At 37.8% G+C, this 18,274-nt stretch overlaps 1 protein-coding gene across 5 annotated transcripts in view; it reads right to left on the reverse strand.

Moving 5' to 3' along the window:
* The window catches only part of CLGN (calmegin), a 59,069-nt gene that overhangs the window by 5,465 nt on the left and 35,330 nt on the right, over positions 1–18,274 (reverse strand). For 4 of the 5 annotated variants that reach the window (XM_067567995.1, XM_067567999.1, XM_067567997.1 and 1 more), the window contains 9 exons: positions 17,802–17,943; positions 16,840–16,921; positions 11,886–12,078; positions 8,577–8,766; positions 7,812–7,925; positions 6,830–6,986; positions 4,767–4,982; positions 2,983–3,102; positions 2,592–2,733 (listed from right to left, as the gene is read on the reverse strand). In XM_067567995.1, coding sequence (XP_067424096.1) covers positions 2,592–2,733; positions 2,983–3,102; positions 4,767–4,982; positions 6,830–6,986; positions 7,812–7,925; positions 8,577–8,766; positions 11,886–12,078; positions 16,840–16,921; positions 17,802–17,943 — 1,356 coding nt within the window. The remainder of the gene's footprint in view (positions 1–2,591; positions 2,734–2,982; positions 3,103–4,766; positions 4,983–6,829; positions 6,987–7,811; positions 7,926–8,576; positions 8,767–11,885; positions 12,079–16,839; positions 16,922–17,801; positions 17,944–18,274) is intronic. The other variant, XM_067567998.1, reaches the window with a different exon arrangement.

Genomic DNA, 18,274 nt, shown 5'->3' on the forward strand with positions numbered 1-18,274 from the left:
GTTTGATTCAGTGTATAAGGATTAATGCAGATTAAAGAATTAAGAATGTTTCCCACAAAACTAATCTCCTTTCTGCTTAAGGGAAACACCACACTACAAGGTGAGGAAAATCCTGGCAATTTAATAGATTGATCTTATTTTTACAGTATAAAATTTGTAGTCTAAGGAATATGATTATTTTACTTGTATCTTTAAATGAAGTTTCATCATCAGGAGATTACATATGAAGTCACATCTCATGATTTTACCTATATAGCACAGGCCTGAACTGGGCTGCTGTGAATGTACTTAGCAGGTCAGTTGGCTATTCCCATAAGATTACTAGCAGAGATCGTGTGTGTTGGGGGGAGGGGGATCAGGGTTCAGCTCACTCTTCCTGCTCTAGTCTTAGACAAGGCAACGTGGGCTGAGTATGGATTCGTGAGCTTTGTACTGTTCTGCTTTAATTCATGGTATGCACTGTAGCTGTAGCCGTGTTGGTCCCAGGATATTAGAGACAAGGTTGGTGAGCTAATATCTTTTATTGGACCAACTTTTGTTGGTGAGACAGACAAGCTTTTGAGCCACACAGACCTGAAGAGCTCTGTCTCTCTCTCAACAACAGAAGGTGGTTCAATAAAATATTACCTTACCCACTTTGTCTCTCTAAATGCCTGGGGCATTTGAGATGCTGGCAGGCTTAACCACTCTCCTCTAGGATGGGAATAGATGAAGCCAGAAAACAATCAGTAGAAGTTTGAAAAAAAAGAACAAAGTAGGGAAGTGAACACTGCAGTGAAAAATGTACATAAAAAAAATCAGACTGAGGGAAAAGTGAAATGGAAAGAGATAAAAAAGGAAAATGGAGGAAGAAAAAAAGCAAGAAATGCACTAAGAAATTTATTTTATAAAAAGAAATGCAAAATGCCCAATACAGCCAAAGTGCCAGTGGTTCGTAGGAAAAAGATGAGTTCCCTAGAGAAACTCTTACTAGGAGGGAGCCCATACAGATGCAGCATCACCTGACCTGGATGGAAAGAAAGGTCCTCAAACTGAGGAATCAGACTGCCTTGCTGATAGCAGTGTAGTAGGCTGAAGGAGCCCCTGGTTTCCGAGATGAACTCCAGTAGGATGTGGTAAAGGGAAGCATTCAATGGAGAAGCAAGGGAGGCTTTTTTATTCAAGGGCAAGGATACAACAGTGACTAGGCCAAAATAAGAGGAATTATAGAAAGACAATGCCAGAGGCGCTGGACCGGCAATTGATGCTTATGTCAACAATACAGATGGCATGGGGACAGTTATTGCTTCTGATGCTGAGGTATAGATGGTATGGCTCAGTGGTGACACACACTATATCGAAACAATAGCCCTAACTCCTGGTGCCATGAAACCAAACATAGCCACACAACCAAAAGCCATCAATATTGAAGCATCCATCTTATGCACAGGTGGCCAAGGGTAAGGATGACACTGAGGTCAACCACCAATGCCAGAAAACACTGGCATCAAAAGAGGATACAGATGCTAGTGTAAACACAACCTGACTATCACTTACCTCTTGACTGTTCCTTCCTGAGCAAGAGAGAAAAGAGTGATATTGAGAGAAAGTCTTTGGAAGGGTTAGTCTTCCAGACCAAACTTGATAGACGTCAAGACTATGCTCAGTGAAGGAGCTGACCACTCTTCTTATATACAACTTCAGGGTGAGGAGAATGCTACCATGAAGTCAAAAGATATCAGAACGGTTTGACAACCCTTTGAATTGGAGCCAGTGGCATGGGATGTTTTAGCTAAAATCCCTGAGTGCCAAAGTGTCTCAAGACCTGATGATCTACTGGAGTCTGACTTGGCAGAATGAGACAGGCTCTTCAGACAGTTCAGTACCAGTAGATCACACCCTCATAGCTTCTGATAAAAAATTAAGTTTAACGCAGCTCTCCAGGACTCTGTGTGAGAACAACTTGTACATAGAATAAGTTAGGAACGTGCTTCTCCCCAAGGGAGAAAAAACACACATACGTTTAGTGATGATGGACAAAGTGTCATTATAGGAGAAGCATAGTTTCAAGCCACAGATTTGCCTCCAGTCATCTTAGATCTGAAATGGTGTAAGAACATCTCAATAGCATCTTAAGAGACCAAATGTCTAGAAGAGATATAAAGCCTAACATTATACACAACTAACTATATTTGTATATTAGAAGCATTAAAATCTCTCTCATAAAGAAAGAAGTTGACTGATGAGAGATCAGAAGACAGTAGCATTCCTGCTTTCTGCCTTGGTTGGTCAGAAGGAACTGTGTGGCAATTGGGGCTGCACACTCTTGTTTGAGGGTGAAGAATGGAACACCATGCAGGCAGAGGCAAGGTGTGCACACAGCCCCAGCAGACACAGCTATTCAAAAAAGTCAAAAAAGATGTACAGAGTGGAGTCCAGGCAGTCAGTTTTTAAAGAACTACTTATATTAATGTAACACCGGTGTTTCTCCAGCCCTATTACTCTACAATAGCTGGTTATAACACCTGGCATTATTAATCTGCCTGGAAAAGCAGTCTATAACTATTTGCCTTTTGAAATGTCTACAATCACAATTTGTTTGCTCAGCTTACCTGCTTCAGCAATATCTTCATTTTCTTTTTCTTCTTCCAATTCTGTTTCATCATCTATTGCCTCTCTCGCTTGTTCTAATTCTCCTTTTGTAACTGGCTTAGAGATATCCGTTTTTTTGTAGTCAACATCTTCTTCTATTTTCTATAACAAATTAACAATCATTTACATTTTTAAATAAAATGGATGCCTAATATTTACTTTCTAATTTTGGGGGATTTTGTAATGGCCTATTATGAATACTGTAAGACTTAAGACAAAATTAGATCAAATTGTTTTTTTACAGTGATTTTTAAATTTTGTAAATATATTGCAGCTGAAGGCATTAAGGTCAAGTAAATTACTTTCACAAGAAAAAGAAAGAAGTGAAAATAAAATTTTATTTTATTTTACCTTGGTGGGCCAGCAGAACAATACACCCAACCCTACCGGCAGTGCTAAAGTCAAGATGTAAAGAATCCAAAGCCACGGACGGTCTTCTGCAGCAGTCACCAACTGACTAAACATACCAGGCTGCAGAAAGAAATGAAGAATGAATCACCATAATAAATAAAGTGACCTAGCATTTACATAGCTCATTGCATTTTTCAAAGTATTGTATAGACGTTTGTTAATCTTTATCATCACATAAAAGGCTTATTTTGGGGGGAATTTAGGGGTTTTTCTTTCTTTTCTTTACCAGCTATAATGTTGCATACTCTCTCTCTCTCTCTCTCTAAATAGCAAGAATATTGTTTATTAAATATTAAGGGCCAAAATTCTGTAAACTTGCACCATTAGAGATTTGCAGGTGTAACAATAGCAACCACACACAGTAGAATACATGGTCACCAGTGGGATGGACCTGGGGCCCCAATCACCAAAAGCACAGGCTGGCCCCTTACCATCTGCGCTAAAGGAGAGCTCTTAGGCCTCATCTACAAAGTGGGCTAATATGCTTTATGGAGGTGTGGTTTCTAAAGCACACTAATGTGTAGTGCATTAATTGGGTCATGTAGACCCTACTGGGGCAAACTAAAGGTTCCCTAGTGCCCTTTAACATAGTACTGTTTAAAAACAGCATTACGTTAAAGCATGCCAGCAAGGTCTACGAGGACCAATTAATGAAAAACATGTTAGTGTGCTTTATAAATCATATCTTCGTAGAATGCATTACTCTACCGTGTAGACAAGCCCTTAGCTATAAGAAAGAGGCTGTGGCTATGTCTACACTGATGGCGGCAAAGTCGCCGCCGTCAGATCGACTTATCTGGATTGACTGAGCGGTCAGTGAAGACCTGATCAGTTGATCCAGAAGTCAACGCTGTTAATCCACCCTTGGAAGTGGCGGAGTGCTGCACTGATGGGAACACAGTTCCCGTCGGCGCAGTGCAGTGAAGACAGTGTGTAGAAGAGAAGCACAGCAGTCGACGGGAGTTACGCAAGTTTTCTGCATAGTTTGCATAACTGCATTTGACTGCTGCTGAATCGCCGGGGTAAGTGTAGACCAAGCCTGTGCAATTACTGGGCACAGCCATGAGAGGGAATCATGATCACATACAATAGGCCAGCATATCATGTGCACATTTTGTGGCATAAGCAGGAGATGTGTGCACACAGGATTTCAAAGATGCTGGCTGTCTCCAGGCAGTGCACACAAAGATGGATATACACAAGGACCGGACAGAGACATAGATTTGATAACTGATGCACACTATATTTTCAAAGATGTATAGTGTGTGTTCAGACTGACTAAGGACTTTAGATTTGCTTGACAGTAGATATGCTACATGACCGGTATCCTTGGTCATTTATCCATTCTTGGAGAGAGTACATATTTAGAGTGAGTATACTATAAAGGCTTTGAGTCTAAAGATCCTTACTTTTCAAGGGGTGTTGAAACGTAGGGGTGAAATCCTGGTACCACATAAGTCAACAGTTTCAGAGTGATCAGGATTTCATTCCACATGTGTAAGCCAAGTGCTTCAAAAGTTTACATTTAAGAAAATTGTAGATTTGGAAAAAGCTAAGCAGTCAAAGTAGGAAGATTTAGCACATTTCTCAGAACTTCTATCCACTTTGAATAAGTAGTAATTAAATCAATATATTCTCTACATTAACAGAAAAATCTTCCAACAGCAAGATCTTCCAATCTTCCCCACTTATTTTGGCTACTATAAGTATGGTAAATACTATACCTCATTAGCACTAGCTATCAATTTCTTCAAACCCCAACCATCTGCAGCCCATCGATCTGCCACTTCCTTTTCTGAACAGATGATAAAATTATCAAAGTAGATATCAGGGGTCATAGACCACAGCTCTAAACCGACAGCACTGACAGCAGTCATTTCAAATGGGTGAAAATCCTCAAAATAATCTGGGTTAGGGATTTTTTGAGGGCTCCAGATCCCCTGTAAAAAAAAGTAAATTCATCATAGAGATGCTACTAATAACAACATGAGCAGTGAAGCACTTTTTAAAATAGGCAAACATATACCAGTTAGAAAGGAAAGGGAAGTTACTTACCCTTCAGAGAAGCAGAATTAAAAAGGTATCTTGCAGTACTCTCACTCCTATAGATCACTTCCCTAGCACATGACAGACTGACAGCCTCTAACCCTTCAAAATTTTTGCTCCCTAAAGGTGCTGGTGGTGGTTGGCAGCAGAAGGCACCTACATTCCTTATGCTGCTTGGGGGCTCATCATGATTTGAAATCACTGCCTTTGAAACCTCTCTGTCAACTGTTCTTGAACACAAAACTGTTCATGGACAATTATAAAAATTAAATCTGATTACAAAAACTTGAGATAAAAAGCAAACCCAATAGGGTTTACATCTTAAATATTAAAGCCTAAAGTAATCAGTACTTTAGCACTCAGCAAAAGGACGGTAGGACCACTTTTCCCCATTCGCATCTTCCCTTGATGCAGCCATAACTACAAGGTGTCTCGCAAAAGGACCAAGGACCATGTTGTTGATGTGCAGATGTCCACAATAGGGACACGTCCCACAAATACTGTGGATGCCACGCCCGGTCTGGTTGAATGCACTGAAAAATTCTCTTGAACCATGCCCAGAGGTTCTGTTTGGACAGGAAAGCCTTGGCAGTGGTTGAATCCAGGACTGCCCCAATTAACTCTATTGTTGAAGAAGTGACATGATTTGACTTTTCTATTTATTTTCATGCCCAACCTACTGAACACATGGAGAGTCTGACAAATACTGGTCCCTACCTGATGACAGGAGTGACCCTGTATCAATCAATTGTCCAGGTAGAGATACATGTGGACATCTTCCTAGTGCAGATAAGTGCATGGCAGTGGTGGCAGCCTAATAAAAGCTTTGGTGCCAATGACAGCCCAAAAAGTAGAACAGTGAACTGGTAATGATCTCCTATCACCAAGATCCTCAGGAATCTGCTTGGATTGCTATTGGAAGTAGGTATCCTGTAAGTCAAGGGCAGCATCTCAGTCTCCCAGATCTAAAGAAGGGATATAACAGAAGCTAGGGAAACCATCTATAACTTAAACTTTGTGATATATTTGTTTAGGTTCTAAAGTTCTGGAATGGGTCCGAGAACCCCTCTAGCTTTGGATATTAGGAAATATGGGGAGTAGAAACCCCAAACAGATGTGGAAGAGGCACTTCCGCTAGGGCTCCCAAAGAATGTAGAATCTGTGCTTTTTGTCTTAGCATAGACTCAGACTCATGAGACAGGGAAGTGGAAAGGGGGAATAGAAAGAAACTGTAGGATATGTCCCAATGCTACCATGCTTAGCACCCACTTGTCTGAGGTGATTGTCTGGTATGCATTTAGGAAATGGGATAACCTATTCCCCAAGGAAGGAAAAAAGTCAGAGAGATCCAAGCTGGTAGGTATTTGAATTTGCAAATGTAATTTTAACATTGCTTTTTTGTGTGTAATTTTCCAAAGGAAAGAAAGTAGTTTAGTAGTAGTTAGTATCTATTATCACCTTACAGGATAGTTGAGGTAAGCACAATAGAATAATTGGGTTTCTGCAGAAGCAGTTCTTAATGAAGAAAAAGATTTTTATGCAGGAATGCATCAATATTTTCAAGCATATTTAAAATAAGAAGCAAGTTACTTAAAGTAAAGAACCTGAAGTCAAATGTGATCAGAGCCATGCATTCATGATTCAGATACACAGTAATGAATATGATATAAAAGCCTAGACAGATTGTTCTATGGAACTCTGAACCTTTTAGTGAAGAAGAAATACAATATTTTATTACTACCTGATAGTTAGGATTATCTATCATTGGTGGTTTCCATTTTCCTTTGTAGTTTGGATTGGTCATCATGGGACGTACCCACTCTCCACAGCCAGGTGCAGTCTCACATTTTGGATTAGGGATCTGTGGTGCTTCCCATTCACCATCCATTTCTTCATCCCTGTGGAAGGGATTACAAACCATTGACCATTATAAGAATTCCATTCATATGTTGATTTTAACTCCCATACCTAATTTACAATCAGGGCCTGCATATATTCTGCAATTCTGCAGCCCCAGAATTTTGCCCACCCCTTGCCACAGAACTGTATTTCACAACATAATCTCTCTTTAAAAACCTTGTTCCTAGCCTTCATGGTTGTGCAGATAGTTTTGAAAATGAAATATGTAAAACATCAACAGAGTTGTATTGCTGTATCTGCAGACAGCCTGAAACATTGCTTTAAGAGGTGTGGACTGCCCCAGTCAGCTAATGGATCAAGCTAAAGATGACAATTTAAAAAGTCAGCACTGTTAAGTATTTCAATGGTTATCCTTTTAGAAACATCCTTATCTATCTGTGCTTATTTTACAATCGTGAACTGCCAGCCTGGTACCAAAAGCCCCATATGTCCCCTGCAACACCTAGCAGCCAAAACCTACAGCTTCCCCAATGACAATTTTTACAGTGCAGTTGTGCATTGTGAATATAAAGTTCTTCAGAATACTGAAAACTAATACTGAGGACAGCATAACATAAATTTAATACCACAATTAACAACAAAGGATCCACTGTACAGATTACATTGCCCATTTTCGTATTTTATTCCAAAATTAAACTATAAAAATTTATCTGAAGATGCCTCAATTTCCAATCTGCTGCATCAAAGCACATCAGATTCTAGGGACATGGGGCAGAATTTTAATTCAGTTTACCACAGAGTACAAGACCTTGTCTACAATACCTTTGTAAAAAGATCTAATCTTACTGAATATAAGTTCTTACCAATCCTCTGGTTTTTCTGCATTGGGATCTGGGATGTACTCTAGTTCATCATCAAGCCAGCCCTCCGGCTTGACAGCATCAGGATCTTCTATTTTGGAAGGCTCTTCTTCATCCCTTTAATTAGAGACACGTATTACCAGAAAAAAAATATAGCAGTCTGGTTCAAAAAGGCAAAGTTCCAGGCAAAGGAACACAACTGACATGAAAGAGATGATTTTCAAAGGCACAAAGGGGAGTTTAGGCACACAGCTCATGACAGCAGGGCACCTAGCTCCTCTTTATATCCTTGAAAATCTACAAAACCAAAGTTAAGTAGTTTCAGGTACTACACCTGTTCTCACATTACCACTGCCAACTTGTGCTTTGCAGTGACATTTTCCTATTTTAAAAATGTTTTTCTTTTTTCTGTTGCTATGTGAAAGCAGATCATGGAAAACTAACTGTACAATAGAAACATGGAAATGAACAATACAAAAGTGCTGTCATATGAATAATGTAAAACTGAAAAAAGTTCTTCCTAATCTTTCATGTATTGTACCTCTAGGCGTTACTTGCAACAATAGTGGGTACAATTTTTTCAGAGACTAATGTGATTTTTTAAGTTAGTATCTCTAACTCCTGGCACATATGGTCTCAAATATTACTCCTATTTCCAGCAGAAGAATATTGTCTAACTGTCGACTCCATACAATTACAAATTAATCTACCAAAAAATGAATAGCTTGCATACTATAAAGTCTGTGTAAATAAAATATATTTTCTCACCAATCATCTGGTTTGACAGCATTGGGATCAGGGATCTTTGCTCTCTCATCCCAGTCATCTGGCTTCTTGTCATTGGGATCTTCTATTTCTTTCGGAGGGTTCACAGGAGGAACCATATCTTCTAGAAGATTTCCTTTGCCGACAACTGATTGGTCAATTAACATTTCAAATGTGTCATCGGGTTTCAGCACTAAATTGCAACAAATAAATATATTTTAAAAAATTGTGAAATAAAGGAATTGTGCATTTTAATTTTTTGCTTAAAATGTGTATGTGCACACAGACATGTAAGTGGTAAACAAATAGACATTTTTTCCACCATCAACAAAGAAGATACTTTCTCCCCACTTATGCAGAATACCCCACCAGAGGTCCTGCTCAGCAGCCATCTTACAGTTTCCATTTTTGTTTTACAAACCAGGCAATTTATATTAAATTTGTACTACAGAATTAAGTCAAGAACCTGCATTAGTGAAGTGCAAGGCAGACAAAGCAGGGTATCAATTCATGACTTTCACCAAAATATATCACTTTTCTGTTATGCACAATTTATATTATAATTGCATCCAAAAACTATGTTAAAAGAATATTAAGGTTACAAAGTCAAGAACTCAAAGAATTAGGAAATGCCGGAAAGAAGGTTGTCTGTGCAGCCTTAATTTCATCCTGTTTTGTGTATGACTTATGATAGTCTTTAATTACATGATCATATACTATTTTTTCCCACAGGACCTATCTGATTCTGTGCACATAATGAATGGTGTTTGCTTGATGAACAGCCATTTGATATTTTGTTTTCTCTACGTTGTTCAATGCATGGCCCCATGCCTTATTTACCGCATACTGTTCAAACCTCTGAATACAAAATTAATTTCCTCATGGATTCACCACTAGTGTATCTGAGCGCTTCACAAATATTAATACATTTATTTTCACAACACCTCTATGAGATGAGAGATATTATTATCCCCATTCTACAGTTGGGAAACAGACACAGCAATTAGGGTAGAAAGTATTCCCGATTTTTCAGAGTATTTAGCATTATATAGCACTTTGTATGTTCAAAGACCAGTTTCACTGACTTGAGTTGCAGAAGTGAATGCTCAGCTCATCTGCAAATCAGACTCCAGGATCTCAAGTCAGACACCCAGAAAATGAAAAGAACACAATTGACCACTTGTGGAAAGTTTAAGTGACTTGACTAGCATTACATATGAACTCGGTGGCAGAGGCAGGGAGAGAATTCAGTTCTCCAGGGCAGCATTCAACTGCCTTCACCATGCTATTGTCCATTCCCTGCCTCCAATCCTTTGTCTTATTTACTAAACATCTTCCAACTTCTGCAACAAATGAAGCAGTAGTTCAATAGATAACAGCCTCTATTTACTACACATCCCTGATTCATCCTCAGAGCAGGTTCATCCTGTGCACTGAATGAAGTAAGAGTCTTCTGGAAAAAAACAGTATCCCTGAAAGATTGCATCATCGTGCATGCGCACAAGGGTGACAAATTAGTGTTGCACAGGAAGCCTTAACTTTGGCATTTCCTAATGAGTGCGCTCAAATTTGCAACCTTAATGATTTTCTTTTAACATAGATTTGTGTGTGTAATTTCATAGGTTTTTAAGAAGGTAAACTTAAAAAACTAATTCCATCATGCGGCAGAAATTCCATCATGTGGCATTATTCTGACACCAATATGGGTCATCAGCAGGCTTAAAACCTTTAGATCCATTACACAGACCTTTACCATCTGAGCTAATGGAATAACTGATAGCAGTAGTAGTTTGTCATCCTTTGTGTAGACCAGCACTAGATATTTGCTGGCAGCAGAGGAATGGTGAGATTCAGGAATTTTGGGTTCCATTCCCGACTATGGAAAGAAGGGTTCTCTAGCAGGCATAGATCTGACTATTCCCCACAAGCTTGAGTCCTGTTGCCCTATTTCTTCCAACTTGTCTGAGATGCATTTTTTCAGAATCTAGCAGTATCACTTCCAATTTTTTTCCATTTATCTTAGGGTCATAGAATTGGAAATAGACATGACATATTAGGTGATAAAGGGAATCTCATGTTACACACGGTAATCCAAAATTAGTGTCAAATTTAGGAGTGATGATGTTAATTTAAAACATTTAATTGTTAGACTTATCAGAAATACTTGACTTGAATTTAAAAAAAAAAAAAAAAAGTTTTAGGTATACCAAGCAGCCATTAGCTGTGTCAAGGATTTCATCTTTATAACCAGAAATATGTTTCAAATCTCATCTTTTGTGACATTGAGGGAAAGATAAAATAAGCCCCCAATGCTGCCACCTCTAATCTAGTTCTCTAAATTCATTTATGGGCCCAAAAACCAGATTACTGCAATGTGCTTTACATGGGGTTTCTCTTTCGGTCAATCTGGAAAGAAATTAGGGCAGAATGCAGCAGCCTGTCTATTAAGCAGTGCTTCTTGGTGGCAGTAAATACCTCTAATGCTCCAGGATCTGTACTGGCTACATTTTTCAAATTGAATTAAAGGTGATGGCAGGGGTGCTTGGCCAATTTTTATAGTGGGGGTGTTAAGAGCTATTGAACCAAACTGTAAACCCTGTATATAATGAAAACCACTTCAAGTCAGGGGGTGTGATAGTACCCCTAGTTCCACAACCTATGGGTGATGGTTTTGATCTGTAAAGCCCAAATGGGTTGAGACCTTGCTATTGTAGAGTCTCTCCTCATGTCACACTGCTGCAGTTGTGATCAGCAGAGGTACTGGAACTGGCTCCTTGTTTTAAAAAGAAAAGGGCTGGTAGTACGTTCTTCAGCTGTGGAAAAGGCTTCCTTATTTTTGTCTGAAATAACACAAATCTATTTGCTTTCAGGGAATGCTGCAAGTCATTGAGAGAAATCAGTTTTGTGGAGGAGAGGGGAATTCGGTGTTCTGCAGGTCATCTAAATTTTGTTTTTGTAATTTATGACAGGGGGACCTGGAGCTGTGGATGGAGGCCGCCTCTTATTTTTTCCTATAAATTTGTTAACAAATGATTATTTACACTAGTTGCAGTAAGCCTACTGCAACTAGCGTAAATAGTAGTGTACTTTAGTTACAATGGTTGGATATGGCCAATTTTTATTTTTTCCTCAGGTGTATCTTAAGCAACAGAATTTCAAAGCCATTTATTTAAGATATACACCATACACAAATATCCACAACAAAATCATATGACAGAAAACAGGTTCATTTGCAAGGCTTCAGAGAATGGAGACCTTGTTTTCCAACCTTTCCTTTTTAAGTGCAACGTTAAAAATTAAATTGAAGGATACCCAGAGTATACAGATGTGTCCTCTTGTCTGAATAAAATTTTTTTAGGTCTACATCAGGACGTTTAGCATGTTTTTCCTCATAATCTCCAGTTTTAGGATTCTTATGTCTGAAGATAAAATGAAGTTTGTAATCTTCTCCACATTTATCTGGTCCAAACATAATAGTGTAAGGTGTTCTGTCAAAAAAGTATTCCTGTAGAAGTAAGATAGTGTTGGTTATGCAGTACATTTAATTAAATCAACTGTGTATGTCTATTCCTTGGTGCTGGAGGCATTTAGCCTGCTTATAATCCCATTGTGATATACTTTATGCAACTTTATGTGATATACATGTCAGTTCTAGTACCCAAGAGTTATAGCCTCAATCCTGCAAGATGTTCAGCACTTCTTGAGAAGTGCTGAATGCTCTCTGTTTCCATGCAACCGACAGTGCATAAAGGATTCACAGCACCTCACAGGGAGTCATTCAGCAACTCACAGAATCAGGCCCTAAAGGTGGAAAATAAACTTCTGTGGACACTATATTAAAATGAAAAAGCTCATCACAAAAATAAAACAAGAGGTATTTTTCTCCAAGTATTGTGCATTGTAAAAAACTGAAGGGAAATAGTTGGAGTGCCCCTCATAGCAATTTAAATTTCAATATGGTAAAAAACCACAGACAGTATGTCACTGTCTACATACACAGTCTATTTTTCTTTATCACTGTCCTGCTGCTCCACATTTGTGAGTAGTGGATACTACACAAACAAAAAAACCCCCCCAGATTTATTATTTTCCTTCAGGAGGCACCTCCGGGCTACATTATGTTGTCAAGATCATTCATGATTTCAATTGTTTATGGGAATTTTTATATTTGGAATATATAGCAATAGTTAAAGTTTTTCAGCTCTTTTTTCAGCTGCTTATTTCTAGAAAATTTCTTTCTGAAAGATAATTTTGGTAGTCTGGTCTCTGTCAGGTGGTGACTTTCTGCAAGCCAACAAATATTATTCAGCAGTTTTTGAGGGTGAAGTGAAAAACCCTTAGTTTAGATTTGGCAAAGTTATAACGATTTAAAAATCACACTTTTGGAAAATGCCATCCTGTTCACATATTGATGGGGAAGGCAAATAATTTTCTGGTTATTCTAACAATGGGCATGAACATGTAATAGCAGCTATGTGAAATTGTGCTAAAAAATTTGGGAGACCCTATGTCTTTCAATGTGATAAGAGTTCACTGAATGTGACAGTGCTCCAAAAGGAGCCATTGGCTTGAGTGAACATCCTACACTTGACACAATGTTCTAGTACTAACAAATTTCTTCAAAACCTCTTTAAGACCCAGTTTTTTCTCTCTGTCCACATTGCCTAATATCATCCAGCCCCTCATTATTTCATATCTTGACTAACCCAAGGACACGCTCTCTAGCTTGAATTACTGTAACCTTGTTCTTTCCACCTCAGTTCATTCAAAATGCTGCTGCCAAAATAATCTTCCCATTATGTTACTTCAATCATGTCACAATTCTTACACACCAAGTTCCCCATTGCATCAAACACAAATGTCTGGTTCTTACTTTCAAGGACCTTCATAATTTAGCTCCTCCCTACTTTGTCAATCTCTTGTCTCTCTGCTCTGTGATGTTCCCACTCCCTTTGTTCCACTAACAGCAGCAGCTTCTATCACCTCCTTGTATACTTCCCCCAACAGCACCTTTGCACCTTCTTCTATGCTACCTCTTATGTGTGAGACATATCCTCAAATCCATTCATATAGCTACCACCCTGTCCTCCCTTGAATCCTGTACAATCCATCCCTACAATGACACCAAGGGGGAAACTGTCCAAGATCTAGTAATTTATTAATCTCTTATTCAGTTCTCTTGTTTAAAAGAAACAAGTATAATGGTGCTTACCAAGCTCTTTTCTTCCCCTACCTTGCTCCCATTGTGTTTACATCTGCTGGTCATGTCATATCCCTCTTCATACTAATCTCTTCTGAGGGAGGGAGGGAGGGAAGGAGGGAGGCAGGCAGGGACTTCCTTGATTCATATTTCTCCAGCACCTAGCACTATAGGGCCCCAAATCTGACTGAAGACTCTGGGTGTTATCGCAACGTAAAATAATAAACAGCAGCACCCACCAAAATGCAGGAAAGGGATTCCATCTTGAATCTCTGATATTTCACAACTGGTTCAACACATTTCACATCTAGAAATTTCTTCAGGCTTCCATATCTCTTATGGACTATAAAGCACCTTGCATAAACCCCCTGTCCAATTTGCACTGGAAAGACTGGGACAATGGCCTGATATGTAGCAAATAAGAGTTACAGCTAATTGTCCATCCTCTGTTCTGCTGAATTTGAGCAGAGGAAAAGAGGAGGGAGGGAAGAAATAAAAGGAATATGATGAACTGGTCAGTTTGATCTACCGAGGCCCATGAGTCAGACCCAGCCCAGCCTTGAAGAGAAGAGATAGAACTGCCAGGGATAACCCAGACTGATCTGGGGGTTGGAGTTCCATACAGTTTCCTGTAATTTTACAGAACTCAGTGTGATTGAGATTAGGAAAACACCATAAAGGAGCAATCAAAGACTGGAGACCAACTGTCTTCAGGAAGTATATTACATCATTGAATCAAGACAGCATGTGAGCCTAACAACTACAGTAATTGTATAGGTTTATAATTTTCTCTCTTAGTTGAAGTTGTGCATGTGCTCGATGTGGATGCTGAAACAACTGGTTATATAGGACAACTAAATGTTTTATTTAATTGTCTTTATAATACCTAGGATTTGGGTAAAGCCTATGTGAAAGCAGAAGATCTCCGATCGTCAGAAATCCCAATCACTGTATCAATTTAAGGAATATGTTGGAGTGTGTCCCTCCCTACAGCTATAGTCTTCATTTTAAAGGAAAAAAACAACAAATCTCTGGTTAGTGATCTTAATTTAGCTAGGATGCATTCTAATTGCTATGCTGCAACCATTTATTTTTGGAGTGTTATTCATAAAAAGGAATTTGAAATTATTAATTGTGTGCATGTAACTGTCTTATGGTAAAGACTGGTACTGGATTCCTAAGAAGGGAAAGAAAGTGAATCCTATTATAAATTTCCACTTTTAGCACTTGGAAAGGTTCCTATAGAAAATCCATCTGTAGTCTCTTGTAAGGACAGGAATTCCTGGTCTGTGCAAATACAAAGTCACAGAGAGGAACTCTGTAGCACGGAATTGATAAGTAAATTGACTTACCTCCCCTCTACATAGGTTACCTGAGTTTAAAGTTGATTCCAGTTCAACTTCCCTAGGATCTCACCCTCAGAGGAAGGAAAAATATTAAGAACTCACTTCTGTGTGATAAGCTATACAAACCTTGCTTCCTTTTAGTTTATTATGGGGACTTTGGATGAGATAGGCCACACTGACTATGGGCTGGAAAAGCCTATTTTGTGTGTGTTTTGCCCTTAAAGGGATGGGGCCATGATAGATTCTATATGTGGTGTTTAAAAATAAAAACTGACTTCTTGTCACAATGTGTTCTCCTGCTGATGTCCAGACTGATGTTTCCTATGTATGTATGTTCACTTGCAACTGCCTGCTTCTGTGGGAGGAAAACAAAATGGTAGAGGACCAAGTGAGAAGGAAGATCTCTTTCTCAGACTTCAGTGTTGTCCTCAATACCACAGTCCAACAATTTTGGGCTTCTGAACCGGTCAACCAAAAGTTTAAATTTTGATGCGTGGACATATATCTTCTAAACTAATGTAAGGTCATGTCTGAGACTTTAAAAGATCTCAGAATAATCTTTGTACCCTTAACATCAGAGTAATAACTCTGATAGATGCAAGCTAACATGGATACCAATCTTATTAAAAGCTACAAGAATGATCTGAGGTCTGAAAAATATCCTTATCGTGAGAGACTTAAGAAGCTCAATCTATTTATCAAAGAGGTTAAGAAATGACTTGATCACAGTCTTCAAGTATCTAAAGGGGAAAGATTTCCAATAGCAGACAGCCCTTTAAGCTAGAAAAAAGGCATAATGACACTAGGAAAAGAAAAAAAAAAGGGCATAATGACATCCAAAGGCTGGAAGCTGAATCTAGATAAATTTACACTAGAAATCTCACAGATTTTTAACATTGAGGATAATTAACCATTGGAACAACTTACCTAATGACATGGTGGATTCTCCATCACTTGAAGTCTCTAAATCAAGATTGGATATCTTTTTAAATGATATGCTATAGCTCAAACACAAGCTATGGCTTGATGCAGGAATCAATGGTTGAGGTTCTATGGACTGTATTATTGTAAGAGATCAGACTAGCTGATCATAAAGGTCCCCTCTGCCCTTAAGATCTATGAATTGTTTTATTTAGATTTTAAGAATGAAAACTTGACATCACTTGAGTTCTGCACATAGACTATTCCTAGTATATGGCCTACATTATGTAACATCATGGCCTTGATCCTAGACATTTGCAATTCCTATAGATATTATTATATAGATATATATAAATAATTTTCCTATAGAAAAATAATAAATCAGAGTGAAAGAATTGAATGTTCTTGGGTGAATCAGACTTTTATAGATTTTTTTAACCACTTTTTTTTATTGTAGGCTACAATTTTTGCTTTAAAATAATTAAATTAAAGTAAGAATATTTCTTGCATTAAAAATACAACAGATGCTAGTAAGCATCATAACTGGCTAATAAACTCTGAAGGCTTTATGTACATATGGGATTTTAGACAAACTATATTCATATTAGAAAAAAAAATACAAATTTCTATTTGAGACTTCTCATCAATCTAACTCAACTTTGGGCCTGATTCCCCCATTTGCTGAGCATTTTGGGTAATCAGGGAATGAACAATCATGTCCTTAGTCACATTCCACAAGCCTGTGATCACATTCTCCTAAAGGGAAGAATAATTATCAAATGTTACATAAAGGACATACCAGATCCAAACCATCAGTACTGGACAGAAGTTTAACGTATGCACCACCGCAATCAATGCCATCTTGAAAATTCACTTCATATCTGTATAAATGGGAATCAAAGAGCATAATGCTGATACCCTGGAGTAATTAAAGCTCACTTTGATCTACAATTTAACTTTGAATCCATGCCCAAGATTGTGTATAAACATTTGTATTCTAACATAAATCACTACTCCCAAAACATTTTTACAAAAATGCCTGAAATGTTTTATTGCTATTGCAACATAAGGCAACAGTTATACAAGATGTAACAGTTAGTGTAAATCTTAAAAAATGTTAACAGTTCAATACTGTAGCAATCTCTACTAAGAAAACTTTCAGAGCAGCATCTGCAGATGCTTAGAAGTCACTCATTACTTGACTGAGTTGCATAGGAGAAATTTTGTACTGTTTGTATCTACCCAGATCATGTTCTAGCGTTAATTAGAACAGCCATTTCATATAGCTTCTTCTGAATTATCTGAAAGTCAATTTCCATTGTCTTAAAAATTTCAAACATGTATTTAGCCATCACTATATTCATAGCCACCCGGAATTCTCACAAGTTCCATATAATTGGGCAGCTCAGTTGCAGAGACTCTAACATTTAGATAGAAGTCTTTTTTCAGCAATTTTATGAGATCTTGGATTCCTGACTAAGTATTCAGAAAAAAGGTTTAAAACATTTCCCCAATATTTTTTTTTAACATGAGCACTAAAATATAACTTTTGTTTGTGTCTGAAGACCTTAAAAGCTAAAAATATAAAAATAAATTATAAATTAAATTAATTTAACTCCTTTATATTTCTGGTTTTGGTAGATTTGTGCAAGGCAATCGATGTTGGCATGGAAATCAGAATCAGACAAAATATTACATTGATTTTTCAAGATATTTTAAAGTTAGAAAAAAGAGTAAGTACAAAACTGAAGAGCAACTTACTGAACAATTAAAGGCTTAGTATCAAAAATAAATGGCTTTGTTAACATAGCTGATATTGCATGATGTCTTGCTATTGACTTTAGCACTAATCCTCTGTCTCCAGGCACCATGTTTTCTTTAAGCTCTTCTACTTCCCATCTTCCTAAAACAAAACACACAAGTTTTGAAAAACAGCAAGATGAAGGCAAGAAATCTTGAGAAGAAATTAAGAGATTTGCTAGGAACTAGCAGACAAGTTATATTAGCTATGTTATTATTTATGCTATGGTTTAAAAAAAAAAAATCACATAGAAATTAACTTGTGGCTGCATTTGAGATTTCCTGATACCAACTGTTATTGCAGATATTCCAAATTACTATTCACATTTTTCAGAAATCTGCTACAAAATTAATTCAGTCTAACAAGCAGTAGATGAAGATTCAAGAGATATATTAATAAATTCTTGCTTATAAATAACAATATTTTGGGCCTG

The sequence above is a fragment of the Emydura macquarii genome, unplaced genomic scaffold (assembly GCF_026122565.2).
Source record: "Emydura macquarii macquarii isolate MOO-44397 ecotype Brisbane River unplaced genomic scaffold, CSIRO-AGI_Emac_v2 contig_2834, whole genome shotgun sequence".
Lineage (NCBI taxonomy): Eukaryota > Metazoa > Chordata > Testudines > Chelidae > Emydura > Emydura macquarii.